This window comes from Bombina bombina, chromosome 3 (assembly GCF_027579735.1).
Source record: "Bombina bombina isolate aBomBom1 chromosome 3, aBomBom1.pri, whole genome shotgun sequence".
Classification (NCBI taxonomy): Eukaryota; Metazoa; Chordata; class Amphibia; order Anura; family Bombinatoridae; genus Bombina; species Bombina bombina.
In genome coordinates this window covers 755868786-755884267 of record NC_069501.1, presented here as the reverse complement: position 1 = coordinate 755884267, position 15482 = coordinate 755868786, and the positions used below count along the sequence as shown (strand labels likewise).

The 15482-nt window shown below is 37.9% G+C and overlaps 1 protein-coding gene across 1 annotated transcript in view; it reads left to right on the top strand.

Annotated features, from left to right (window-relative positions):
• LOC128651914 (uncharacterized) overlaps positions 1 to 15482 on the top strand; it is a 193945-nt gene that overhangs the window by 119543 nt on the left and 58920 nt on the right. Inside the window, exon 9 of the mRNA XM_053704878.1 lies at positions 10783 to 10890. Coding sequence (XP_053560853.1) covers positions 10783 to 10890 — 108 coding nt within the window. The remainder of the gene's footprint in view (positions 1 to 10782; positions 10891 to 15482) is intronic.

Genomic DNA, 15482 nt, shown 5'->3' with positions numbered 1-15482 from the left:
GCTATGTAGCCGGAACAGTTCATGCAAAGTTAATCAAGAAGTCTCTTCTTTTTTCCTTAAGTCGGTATGATGCTTGATAAAGGCTGAAGTGCTCAGCTTAAACGCGTTGCAGAAACTCCATACTTGTCAATCAGACTACCGCTCAGGTTTGCCGTAGAGCTGTCACAGTGTAAAGAGCAGGATCTTACCCCCACAGGACAACCAATCACAGCCTATCTAGGAGAAGGCGCGGTTTGGGGGCTAACGGCTGAGGAAACGCTGAAGAGAGTGATAGATTCGGCGTACACAATCTACGGAGATCATACAGGTACCTAACAGACTTAAGGAAAAAAGAAGAGACCGATAATATAGGTCTGAACACCGAATGCTCAAGAAGATAAAGGTTTGAATCCTATCTTTAGCGACAAGTGCACTTGTTAGGTAAATCCTCACAGAAACATCAGGGCCTCTTTTTCAAAAGAGAAACTGCCTGATTAAAGTCACAAAAAACTTCTTGATTAACTTTGCATGAACTGTTCCGGCTACATAGCGGGTATTAAAAAACTTTGTCAGCAATATTAGCCTGTGTTAGTTTAACAGATATACAGCCTATCATTATAACTTTGACATATGTGCAACATTAGCTATGTGCAAAACTGATTGTAACTAATTAGTATACTACCGGAATAGAGCTTGATGAAAAGTTCAAATATTTTTTGTAAGGATACTGTTTAATTTTAACCTATTAGCATATGAGTTAAGGTTGGCCAACCAAATTGACTATTTTATTGCATATTTATGTATTTCATGTAGAATTATTTTAGATTTTAAAAATTATTTAGAGATTCATTTTAGAGGTCTTATAAAAATGGTTTAGCACTCCAACACAATCTGTTAAGATTTATCTCAATTATACAGGACAATTAAAAATAGGCTTGAAGGTGTTATATTAACAAACATTTTGTTTTTTAATCTTTACGTATTAGTCTTTTCCTTTTATTGCCAAAACCATTTATGTTCTAAATATTATTATTATTTTTTTTATTTTTTTTATATAGTTTTTATTGAGGTAATTAAAATACACACTATAGAGTGAAAATACAATTGCAATTTCAAATATTCTCCAAAGAAAAGATACAACAGTTAATTCACCAACAAAACAAGATTACCTTAAGAAAATCATCGCCATTACATGAACTATTAGTTTAACACGTAGTTAAAATGATAACAATGATACCTCATTTTTAGTTTATGTTCTCTAATATATAGTCCCCTGCGATCCAGTAAGGTCACTCATGGACCCAATTGCTTGAATAATACAATATAGGGGAAATAGTAAATGAAATTGCCTCTTTTGGGCCTTATTATCTATACTGAACTCTTTTAGAAACAAAAGTACAGTAAAGGATACAAGAAGTATATAGTGGTTTGATGCACTATTATGGGAATATGCTCACTTTAGTGAAAAGTGAGAATGAAATCACTATAAAATGCACTGATAGTTCGATGGCTAAAATATATTCTAGGGTGTAAGTAGAAAGGCAATCTTATAGGCTAGCTACTATGTGCAGTACAAGAGCATATAAGTTTAGCAAGATAGGGATTGATATCCAACAAACAGATAAAAGGTAAAGGATATAGGGAATATAGAGAATGCAGGGAATCTGAAACTGAAACTGAAACTGTGGGTCTAACAATGTGCTCTAAAAGAGTCAGTACCATGGGGTCTGAAAATTGGCAGGCACACACAAGCTGCAGAAATGCACATAACTAAACATGAGGAACATTCTTACAGTGTAGAGCATAAAGTTTATATAACATCTATGTGAAAAGATCATATCACCTTTGACTGAACATCTAAGAAAGCATTTAAACTAAAACAATACATCACAACTAAACAAGTTATGTAACTACAATTGCCTATCAGAGTTTAGGATGAGCATCGATATGTAGGCTGCAAATAGACCCACTGCCAGACCAGAATAACATTAAGAGCATTTCCTTTTGTTTGGAGCATATTATTAATAGATTTTACACCCAACTGACAGAATATAATCAAGCATACAGACAAACAAACACTTTGAAAAGCGCCAAAACATATAAACTTGGAAAGCTGCTAAATAAGCAAAAACTAGGAATATTTCCCAAAAGATTGCGTATAAATTCCAATGGTATTAGAACATACAATGAAAATTTGATAGTAATAAAGATAAAGCTTCCTACTTTATTGCGGTGTATGTCTCTTTAAATGCTCGTGTGGCAATGTCCAAAAGTAGATGCAGAAGCAGTTCTCTTTTTTTCCCCTTTGTGCAGCTCCTTTTAAATCACTGGTGTGATAGCGATGAGATAGAAACTAAAAAAAGAAAGATATGAAGCGCAAGGAAGAAAGCAGAAAAAATTGTGCAGTATATCAATATTAAAATAACAATTTATTAATAGCAAAAAACAGACTCACAAACAAACCCTCAAACAGTATGAGGTATGTGGCAGCGTGTTGTATAGATGTTACTATACGTATTTCCAATATCCAGTTTCTCCCTCCTGTTTAACCTGGCTATATCCGTCCAGACTCAGTGTTTTTAGTAGGAAGTTAGGATATATCGTTTGTAATCCTTCAGACCAAAAAGCTTCCCTCCTGTGGTAGTTAACCTGTGTAGCCGGCAACAGGTTCTCCTAACCTAGAGGGTTTACAACGTAGCTACAACGTGTGCGTGTGCGTGTGGGCGTGGCCTTACGCGTTTCGTAAGGCCATGCCCACACGCACACGTTGTAGCTACGTTGTAAACCCTCTAGGTTAGGAGAACCTGTTGCCGGCTACACAGGTTAACTACCGCAGGAGGGAAGAAACCAGCCGAGTGCGGCTCCTTTACAACCAGCGTGTCTGGGGTAGGTCTCCCGGTAGCCGCCTGTACCATTCTTGCAGTGTCCCGTGGGGCACCAGGCTGATTGTGCAAGGGTAAGCTAACAGGGGGCATACACAGCCGGCCGATGTTGTGCATCTTTGCGTCATACTGATCCCCGGTCTGCATGTCCTCTGCAGCTGTAGCGGGCTGTGTGGGAGTCTGGCAATGGACTGTATAGATCCTTCCGGTCTTGACATGCAGTTGGTAGTTACCTTCTGCCGTTTCCCAACAGCCATGCTGCATCAAATCATCAAAGTCTGTCCCTAGTAGAGACACACTTAGGGAGTCATGGTGAACTGTCGGTTCGGTGGCATTAGATTCCGAATCTCCCGTAGGCACTGCAAAGGTAGAGTGTGGGCACTGAGGCCCCAAAGCGCCACCGCTTCTGCTTCCCAGTGTGCCCGGCTCATCTGCAACGGGTTGCTGAGACATACAGAAGCTGCTGCTGTCATGTGCCACAAAGAGCTTGTCATCTATGGCCGCAAGATGGTTCGCAAGCAAGCTGCGCAGTTCCTCCAAGAATCTTGATGGGTCCTCCATATTAGATGCTTAATGTTGAACTTTAGTCGCGGGTATGATGAACAATGTTGTATCCAATAAATGCTATGTCTTGTTAGTTTGAGATTCCCTCAGAATTATGAAGTGGGTTAAGTAGGTAGCTCACTAGAACAAGTTATGAATGAAAAACTGCGCGCTCGGGCACAGTGAGTTTGGGGACGATGATAAGGCTTCAAGTATAGGAGAAGGCCTCAAGAATAATAGTCCGGTACTGAGGGCTTTCATGCCACGTCACAATCCAAGACCCTATATATCTCAGTTTAGGATGCCAACAGCTAGCTTTCTGCACTATTTTGAAAAGAATATTTTAACTTCTGAAGCTCAAAATTAGTGATTTTTAAAGAGAGCTTGAGGAGCTGAAGCTCAGTGTGACCACTAAGATGGCCGCCACCCGGAAGTCCCCTCTAAATATTATTTTTAATAAAATAAAATTATATTTATTACATTTGAGTTTTAAACAGTTATTTTTCCTCTCATTTCTGGATATTAGCCTAGTTGCAATCTTGTCTCTTCCCCTCCCCCAACTAAGCTACCAATTATCAACTAGCTCCCAGTAGTGCATCGCTGCTCCAGAACCTACATAAGTATGCTTTTCAACAAAGGATACCAAGAGAATAAAGACAATTATATATCCTTTTCAACAAAGGATACCAAGAGAATGAAGCAAATTATATAATAGAAATAAAATTAAAAGTTGTTTAAAACTGCATGCTCTATCAAATGTTTAATTGTGACGAGAGAGAGAGAGAGGAGAAAGAGAGAGAAGAGAAAGAGGAGAGAGAGAGGAGAGTGAGATGAGAGCGAGAGGAGAGAGAGATCAATATAATTAACTTATTATAAATTGATTAATAGACTAATGTTTTAGCAACATGTTTGTAATCATAACTAGATTACAAAAAATGGCTTAAATGGTCAATCTCTATTTTTGGGTAGTTTTTATTTTCATTCATTTGCAAAAAGATTTGTAACACCCTTCTGCCACATTATTTTACAAATTGGTTGTCATTAAATATTAAAAACATGAAATGTAATAAAAAACATAAGCTATTGAAGTGTACATTTAAATAAAGATTTGTTGCTCATCAGCCTGTGTAGTCACAGTTACTAAAAATAACAGGTACCTGAGCGAGGCAAGACTTTCCATGACCTGGCTCGCAGACACAGCAAGGTAGTATGATGCAGGGTAGGCCCTGCGTTATACACAAATAATAATGCTGGAGACTTGGTGGAGTTAAGGCAACAGGCCCCATCATGCAACTAGCCCTGTCTTCCCTATGCTTAGTATGGGCCTGCCATAAACAACATGTTAATACGTTTCTATACTTAATTATAGACTATAGACAAGTTGTGTATATATAGCCAGCAGAATAAATTATACTCTAGTGTGATTAGGAGAGATAAGTAATAAAAATGTTAATATTAAATTGTTGTATATAAGTATCGGGTATACAAACAGACATAATATGAAGAAGTATGAGTGTGTACAAAAAGTGATAGATCTGATCTGCCTGCAAGCTCAACCCATTTTAACAGGTTGTGGCTTCAAAGAACAAAAACAGCAATTTCACATACAAAAATAATCATAAAGCGTAACGTCCTGCAGATTTTATACTCTGCAGCTGGAATAACAAGTCGAGGGGATAAAAATTTTACAGTATACTTTAGTTTACAATGTATTTGTGAGTAGGTGTTGACATGGTAATATTGCCAATGACAGTGCCTTTATACAGGTTTATATTGCATACAGTGAGAGAGGGTCAGTAATATTAGCATCAGCAAACTGATAGCTACAGCTAATTTCTCAAATCTCCAGCTCATTTATGATAATATGTTGTTAATATTGTTGCACTAACCCAAAAACAAAGCTGTTTATTTTGTAATATTTTATATTACATTAGAATGTAGCCCATTTTCTGTAATATTGAATATCAATCCATGATACCTAATTTCATTACATTTATTACATGATTTAATAAGGATTATATCAAACATAGCATGTAATCTTTTAATATACATTAGTAATGGCATTATGTATTTCAATAATACACTTTTACTTACCAAATTTTATTGTGGTATTTATTTTAAGGTTTATCTAAATTTTATTGTAAATAAGTTCTTAATTAATTACTCAAAGTGATTGTAAAGTTTAATGAATAAGTGCCCCGTATCTAAAACTAATCTTAAAAACAGGGGCACTTTCATTTATTAAACTTTACAATGAAGCTTCTTTTTAAAAATACTTACCTTTTTTTATGGAAAACAGACCTGTGATCCTCCACCCACATCTCCTGCTGTAGTTAGCACAGTGATGATGATTCCGGCTTCTTCCAATCGTTGCATGCCCCCTTTGGCGTCCAGATCGTGGGGTCATGCAACGATTGGAGGAAGCTGGACTTGTAATTGCTGTGCTAACTATAGCTTCATATATTGGGCTAGATTACAAGTGAGGCGCTATCATAACGTGCGCCCCCAAAGGGGCAAATTTGTCCATTTATGGGTGCACATTAAATAACCAGTCATTACAAGTGGCTGGTTAATGCTAATGCAAGGTTGCAAAAGGAATACAGACTGAGAGCGCTAAACAATTAACCCTTATAAGCTATGTTCGTCTGGTCCCTCACCCAGACCAAAATTACATATACCAAAAAAGAGCAAAGCACTAGGAAGCAAAACGGTTAAACCTATTAGAAACTAGATATTATTATATTAGAAAGAATATTATTTATTAACAATTTTCCTATCACTGGTATAAACAATAAAAAAAAATATATATATATATATATATATATTTTTTTTTTTTTATTGTTTAAAACCGTTAGGTATATGTAATGCTACTGCAAGCTCACTTTTACACTTAGAGCTAGAAATCATTACCCAGGGATCATACTTCTAGTTAACGAAAAAAAGTTGCCGCAATTGCCCCAAAATAAAGAGTACAGTACAGTATCATCAAATATAAATATGATTATTTTTTTATTTTTTTTAAACTTCACAAAGCAGTTATAAGATGTTAAAGTGAGGGGAGGATTAGGGGTGTAAAAAAAAGGTTCATAAAGTGCCTATACATGGAGGTCAATGGTGGACTGTGTTTTCACTATAAATATATATGTATATACACATATAAACACATACATATATATATATATATACACATATAAACACATACATATATATATATATATATATACACATATAAACACATACATATATATATATATATATACACATATAAACACATACATATATATATATATATATATACACATATAAACACATACATATATATACACATATAAACACATATATATATATATATATATATATATACACATATAAACACATACATATATATGCATATAAGGATATATATATATATATATATACTGTATATTTATTTATTGCTGCCCAACACTGCACAATTTTCCCCCTGCTCAGCGCTAGGTGGTGCTGTGGCTGCTCGCATGAAAATGAAGCTCCCATTGCAGCCTACGGAAGCGCACTCTCATCGATTGGCTTTCGGCAATGTGAACGCAAGGTTGTTTTCGCATTGCGCTGAACCTGTAATACCAGCACACATTTACATTCATTGGTATTACCGAGTGGAGTGCAAATATTGCGCTTGCATACGCGCAATATTGAGATCCACTTATAATCTAGCCCATTATGTTTTAGTCAATTCATTGCAAGCTGATTGCAAACGTTAGTGTACTGACTAAAATATTGCCTAACAGTTTCACTGTGCCAAATCGTACCTGCTAAAGCAAATAAGTTCTCTGCAGCAAAGCACATCTCCTGCTTTGTTAATATATTGTTAAAGCGACATGAAAGTGAAAAATTTAACTTTCATGAATCATGATTCAGATAGAGCATGTAATTTTCAATTTACGTCTAGTATAAAAATGTACTTCGATCTCTTAGTATACTTTGTTTTAAATCATACCTAGGTAGGCTCAGAAGTGTGCACGTGTTTTGAACATTATATAGCAGCAGTGTATACAACAATATTTGTAACAATGTTAAATAACCATTGCTTGGTAGGCCCTGGAGTTGCAGTGCACTTCTGGGATCTAACTGGTGATTGGTGGTTACTCACAAATGCCAGGTGTTATTGGCTAACCAGATGTGTTCAACAAAGTACCTTTAGTTCATTGTTGCTCTGAAGCTAGATTTAAAGGGACGGTAAAGTCAAATGGATTGGATAGAGCCGGAAATTTTGAACAACTTTCTAATTTGCTTTTATTATCAATTTTGCTTATTTCTCTTGTATCTGCTATTAAAATGTAATTCTGGGTGAGCTCAGGAATGTTCACGTGTTTGCAATAATGTTTTTAGCAATGTTATACATACTTACATACACTGCTGCCATAGAATGCTACAGATACCCTATGACAGCAGAGTTTGCAACTCTGAGGCCGAATTATCAAATGTCTGTCAGACCTGATCCAACAGTGCGGATCAGGTCTGACAGACATCGCTGAATGCGGAGAGCAATATGCTCTCAGTATTCAGCATTGCACCAGCAGCTCACAAGAGCTGCTGGTGCAACGCTGCCCCCTGCAGACTCGCGGCCAATGGGCGCCAGCAGGGAGGTGTCAATCAACCTGATCGTACTAGATCGGGTTGAATTGTGGCGATTCCTGTCCGCCTGCTCAGAGTAACTGCTGTTTCTGGCGAGTCTGAAGACTCGCCAGAAACACGGCCCTTCAAGCTCCATTCGGAGCTTGATAAATGGGCCTCTATGTATTACATTGCTATAAACATTGTGGTGAAAACTGCTTCCAGATGGCCGAGGACACGTGCATGCTCCTGAGCTCATCTAGAATTACTCTTAAACAAAGGATACAAAGAGAACTAAGCAAAATTGATAAAAAAAAGTATATTGGAAATTTGTTTAAAATTGTATGATCTTTCTGAATCATATATTTTTTATTTTGACTTTACTATCCATGTAATTATGTACAGTATGTAACCCCTTTGCAGAGGTTAAACACATAGTTATATACAAGCAACATTTCAATAAGAAAATGCTATAAAAGCCCTTAATGTCTTTAGAGTGAATTTAACCACATAAAAGAAATCAGCTTTTTTTTTTCTTGCATGCATGTGTTTTTTTTTTCCAGATGAATGCAAGGGATCTGAAATACAATTGTAATTTTTTTTAAATTAATTCTAAAACAAATAAACATCTCTAATAATTGTATGCGAGCAATAGTGCAATAATAACATAACATGCTAAAATAACCCCTTTCCCAAACTGAACTCTCATCAGGGGGTGCCTAGCAATATTTTGGCCCCTATGCAGGGGTTGACAAATTTGTTTAAGATTTAGGAGCCAGTAAGAATATTTAGGAGCCAGGCATATTTTATGGGCCAGACAGTGGGATTTGTATATAGATATATGGAGAATAACCCAAAAAGCTAGGAGCCAGGTGTAAAATTCTAAGAGCCAGAGGCTCCCTGGCTCCTGGGTTTGTTGGGCCTATTGGCAACCAAATGACAAAAGACATGTACCATAATAAGCTATTTACGCGCCCAACTAAAAACTGCACAAAATCTGCATTATAATAATTTTATATACACACACTTAAAGGGACACTATACCCAAAAAATTATTTCATGACTCGGTTAGAGCATGCAATTTTAAGCAACTTTCTAATTTACTGCCTTTATCAATTTTTCTTTGTTCTCTTTATGAAAATGTAGCAAGCGCTACCCAGGGTGCATAACCAAAATTTGGGCCGGCTCTTAAGCTTACATTGCTGCTTTTTCAAATAAAGATACCAAGAATGAAGAAAAAATTGCTAAAAGCAGTAAATTAGAAAGTTTCTTAAAATTGCATGCGCTATCCAAATCATGAAAGAAAAAAAATTGGGTTTAGTGTCCCTTTAAGCACTGCATATGGTCTGCATAAAATAAGATGAATGCTATACACAAATATGTCAGAAACGTGACAGTACACCAAGAACATTAAAAAAAAAAAAGGGTCTGCTTAAGACTTAGTTAGCATCTTCAATGTCAGGAATGGTCTAAATGTTGCTACCAATCAGCAAGCAATACCCAGGTTCTGAACCTAAAATGGGCCAGCTCCTAAGCTTTCATTCCTGCTTTTTCAAATAAAGATACCAAGAGAAAATTGATTAATAGGAGTAAATTACAAAGTTGCTTAAAATTGAATGCTCTATCTGAATCCTAAAAGAAAAAATTGGGTTTAGTGTCTCTTTAAAGATTTAGTATTTGGACACTTAATTTCCTGTTTTATATCTGTTTGTAATTGCCCTCAGCAAAAAAGAGATTTTATAAAGAGACAATTTTCAGAGTTAAATTACAGGGAAAGAGGACAAAATAAATAATATTAGTTTATTGCAAATGATTTACTACACATGATTAAACATTTTATATTACAATTTCAAACTGAATAATGCCCCTTTAATTATAAAGACTCACATGATATAACATCTGATTGGCTCTATTGCTGCAGTGACAAAAGAAGAAATGCTGGAGCAGTAGAGAGAGCTTTAGAAATAAGATATATTGTATTTAGTAGTTATATAAAACTGACACATGCATTTATTTAAAAAGAATTAATACAGTATAAACACAGGACTGAAACCATTTTCATACCTATTTAAAGTGAAGGTCAATTTTCATCAATGAGTGCCCGGTTTTTAAAAATACTTTTAAAAACAGGGGCACTTTCATTGATGAAAATTAACATTGCACTGGATTTGAAGAAATACTTACCTTTTACTTCTGCAAAGCCGGATCGACGATCCCCCTCCTTCTTCTTCCTGCTGTAGACCACAGCAATGACGAAACTGGCTTCCTCCAATCACAGCCAGGCATCACGAGCTGGATGCTCTGGGGTGCAAGCCATGATTGGAGCAAGCCGGTTTTCGGCATTTCTGAAGTCAGTACAGAGGAACTGAGGCTGAGATCGGCAATCCAGTTTTGCAGGAGTAAAAGGTAAGTATTTCTTCAAATCCGGTGCAATGTTTATTTTCATCAATGAAAGTGCCCCTGTTTCTAAAAGTATTTTTAAAAACCGTGCACTCATTGATGAAAATTGACCTTCACATTAATGCATATGAAATTATAAATGAATGCAAGTTAAACTGATATTAGAAAATTGAGAATGAACTTCATTGCTTCAAATGGATACTTTAAAATAGTGTCTGATTCTGGTATCTTGAGTGAGTCAGAGAGAGATGAACCCTTTAAAGGCAATAGCAAATTAAACATCAATTTACTTAGATTCGTTTTTTATCTTCCAGTATACTGGTTTAGTTTTGTATTGATGGTTTTGTGTTACTCGCTTTCAAAGTAATTGCTTCTGTCATTTCAGCAGAGCGCAATACTTCACCTGTTTCTGTAGAGAGTGAAAATACTGATATGCTGATTATGGGACATCACGAAGAAACACCCTGCAAGCCCTTTCAAGAAAATATCAGTGGTAAGTTTAGAAACATTTTATACATTTAATTGATTTATTTATTTTGTTTTAAATCTGTTGATCATCATGTGTAAAGGTGGTCTAAAGCTGTTAACCATTTACAAATTACAGATTACTAGAAGACAATTTATGTAAATGAAACCAAGGCAAGTTAGTGCGTACCGTTGCAAGAAAAGTTAACTATGTATTAATGTTTTATATATATATATATATATATATATATATATATATATATATATATATATATAAAAGGCTGTAAGCTAGATTTCCTGCACAAGCACTTATTTTTAATAACTCAAGTGTCTTTTCCATATATGACATACTTATGGAAAGGAAAAGTATTCTTAACTATTGCAAGACAGGTTAATTAAAGGGACAGTCAAGTAAAAAATAAATAAATGTATGCTTACTTGATAAATTTAATTATTTCCGGATATGGTGAGTCCACAGCTTGAGTAATAACTGTTGGGAAAATCTCTCCTGGCCAGCAGGAGGAGGCAAAGAGCACCACAGTTAAACTGCAAAGTATAACTCCCTTACCCACAACCCCCAGTCATTCGACCGAAGGAAAATGGAGAAAAAGGAGTAACACAAGGAGTAGAGGTGCCTGAGGTTATAGTCAAAAGAACAACTGTCTTAAAACAAAGGGTGGGGCCGTGGACTCACCATATCCGGAAATAAATAAATTTATCAGGTAAGCATACATTTTGTTTTTCTTTCCTAAGATATGGTGAGTCCACGGCTTGAGTAATTACTGTTGGGAACCAATACCCAAGCTAGAGGACACGGATAAATAGGGAGGGACAAGACAGGCAGTCCTAAACAGAAGGCACCACCGCTTGAAGAACCTTTCTCCCAAAAGAAGCTTCAAACAAGGCAAAAGTATCAAATTTGGAAAATTTGGAAAAAGTATGTAGAGAAGACCAAGTTGCAGCCTTGCAAACTTGTTCCACAGAAGCTTCATTTTTGAAAGCCCAAAGAGAGAACACAGCTCTTGTGGAATGAACCGTAATTCTCTCAGTAGGCTGCTGTCCAGCAGTCTCATAAGCCAAACGAATTATACTTCGTAACCAAAAAGAAAGAGTAGTAGCAGTAGCTTTCTGACCTTTACGTTTCCCAGAGAAACAGACAAAGAGGGCAGAGGACTGGGGAAACTCCTTAGTCGCCTGTAAGTAGAATTTAAGAGCATGTACAACATCCAAATTGTGTAACAAATGGAAGATGAAGGATTAAGACACAGCCAATCAGCCAATAGAATGCGAGCTCAATCCTATTGGCTGATTGCATCAGCCAAATAGGATTTTTTCTACCTTAATTCCGATTGGCTGATAGAATTCTATCAGCCAATCAGAATCTAAGGGACACCATCTTGGATGACGTCACTTAAAGGAACCGTCATTCAGTAAGAAGCCGTCGTTTGAAGAGGATGCTCCGCGACGGATGTCTTGAAGATGGAGCCCCTCCGCATCGGATGGAGAAAGATAGAAGATGCCGTCTGAATGAAGACTTCTGCCCGTCTGGAGGACCACTTCGCCCGGCTTGGATGAAGACTTCTCCCGGCTTCGTTGAGGATTTCAGCCCGGTTGGATGAAGACTTCTGCTGCTTCCTTGAGGATGAATGTCCGGTCTTCAGAACTGTAAGTCGATCTTCATGGGGTTAGTGTTAGGTTTTTTAAGGGTGTATTGGGTGGGTTTTATTTTTTAGATTAGGGTTTGGGCCGCAAAAAAGCTAACTGCCCTTTTCAGGGCAATGGGGAGCTTGGGTTTTTTTAGATAGTATTTTATTTGGGGGGTTGGTTGTGTGGGTGGTGGGTTTTACTTTTGGGGGGTTGTTTGTATTTTTTATTAGAGGTAAAAGAGCTGATTACTTTGGGGCAATGCCCCAAACACACACAGGAGTGCGGCGGTTTAGGGGTTAATATGTTTATTATAGTGGCGGGGACATTGAGGCGGCATCTTAGGGGTTAATAAGTGTAGGTAGGTGGCGGCAACATTGGGGGCAGCAGATTAGGGGTTAATAAATATAATGTAGGTGGCGGCGATGTTGGGGGCAGCAGATTAGGGGTTCATAAGTATAATGTGGATGGCGACAGTGTCCGGAGCGGCAGATTAGGGGTTAATAAGTATAATGTAGGTGGCGGAGATGTTGGGGGCAGCAGATTAGTGGTTAATAAGTGTAAGATTAGGGGTGTTTAGACTCGGGGTTCATGTTAGGGTGTTAGGTGTAGACATACATTTTATTTCCCCATAGGAATCAATGGGGCTGTGTTAGTGAGTTTTACGCTGCTTTTTTGCAGGTGTTAGACTTTTTCTCAGCTGGCTCTCCCCATTGATTCCTATGGGGAAATTGTGCACGAGCACGTACGACCAGCTCACTTCTGACTTAAGCAGCGCTGGAATTGGAGTGCGGTAAGGAGCAAAATTTTGCTCAACGCTCACTTGCTCACTACTTGCTCGTTAGCACCGCACAGCTCAAAACAAAAAACTCGTAATCTAGCCGTAAGAATTTTAATTCTACTCCAAGAGTAGCCCTTGGATTCACACCAATAAAGATATTTACGCCACAGAGGTTATGTTGTCTGACTGGAACCTGATAAACTGGGCTGAGGACAACTGAGGCCAAGCCAATAGAGCATTGTAAATCGCCCTCAACTCCAGGATGTTGATAGGAAGAGCAGACTCCTCCCAAGTCCAAAGGCCCTGAGCTTTTAATGAGTTCTAGACTGCTCCCAAACCCAGCAGGCTGGCGTCCATGGTCACAATCACCCAGGAAGGTCTCCGAAAGCATGTGCCCTGAGACAGATGTTCCTGAGAAATCCACCATGGGGGAGAGTCCCTTGATGACTGATCTAACTCTATTCTCTGAGATAGATCCGCATAGTCGCCATTCCTTTGTCTGAGCATGCACAACTGGAGTGCTCTCAAATGGAATCAAGCAAAAGGAATGATGTCCATGGAAGCCACCATCAGACCGAATACCTCCATACATTGAGCTGAATGATGAGCAATAGCCTGAAGAGAGAGGCAAGAGGAAATGATTTTGTTTTTCCTGACCTCTGTCAGAAAAATCTTTATCAATAGAGAATCTATTATGGTCCCTAAGAACACTACTCTTGTAGCAGGGAAAAGGGAGCTTTTTTCCAGATTCACATTCCATCTGCGGGAATGAAGAAAAGACAACAATATCTCTGTGTGAGACTTTGCTTGACGAAAAGATGGCCCCTGAAACAATATGTTGTCTAGGTAGGGTGCCACAGCAAATGTTGCAGTTGCTTATATTTTAGCCAGTGTGTGAATGCTCCATTCAGTATACCCTCTAAATCCTTTCTCCCCTTCACTTTATGGCCGTTTAGGAGTTTGTGTATCGGTTCTGTGAACCCTATCTCACCAGGTGCTCTGTGTGTCTCCCCGTACTCCATTCCCCCCAAAAACTCTGCATTCGGGGAAACCGGGGCAAGGGGCGATCTAAGGGTAGAAATGTGGGGCCGACTACGCAAAATCCCATCCCACACCGCAAAAACTGAAGCGTATATGATATATGAGCTTGTTGCTTCCGGTCTATGTGATTTTGGGATCCAGCATAAGGCCCCTACCTGTGGAGTCTTCAGGATATGGGAGTCTATTGTTGCCCAAGCTTTTATTGACATATTCCTATGCCAGTCTAGTATCCTTTGTATGCTAATTTCTTTATAATATGTCTTCAGGCATGGAAGACCCAATCCCCCCCTCCCATGTGGTCTGTACAATGTAATTTGGTTAACCCTTGGTTTTATCGTCCCCCAAACATACTTGTTAAGTAGAGTTTGTAATTTCCTTAAGAAACTCGCCGGGAGGAGGAAAGGAACAGCCTGCATTATATATAGTATTTTTGGGAGTGTGGTCATCTTAAGAGTCTGTATTCTGCCCCACCAAGAAAATGGTTTTGATGACCAAGCATTTAGGTCAGTTTGTGTGGAGTTATAGAGTGCTGTATAATTAAGGTCAAAGAGAAGTTTACTGCTTGGTGTTAATTTAAAAAGTATTTTATTGCTTTAGTCTGAAGTTGGTACGGGCTGTTCTCCATAAGGGAGGCTAATTCATCTTTGGGGAGATTAATATTCATTACCTCTGACTTTTGGTGGTTTATTGAAAAGTAAGAACGTTTACAGAATTCCCTAAACTCTTCAGTGACCGCTGGTAAAGAGGTGTGTGGGGATGTGAGGGAGAGCAACACGTCGTCAGCATATAGTGAAACTTTATAGTCTTTACACCCCAAAGGTATACCCTTTATGTGTTTGTTTTGTCTGATACGCGCAGCCAGGGTCTCGATTCCCAACACAAACAGGAGCGGGGAGAGGGGGCATCCCCATCGTGTCCCATTCCCTATTTGAAAAGCGTCTGATAGTACGCCATTCAGTTTGATTCTGGCTGTCAGATTATTATATAGCGTTTGTACTCTTTTTAACATTATGTCTCCGAAGCCAAATTTTTTAAGTGTAGCAAATAGGAAAGGCCAGTTGAGGCGATCGAAAGCCTTTTCAGCATCTGATGTTAGTAAGATAGAGTGTAATTTATTAATTTTAGCATATTCAATTAGCTGCAGGGCTCTAACA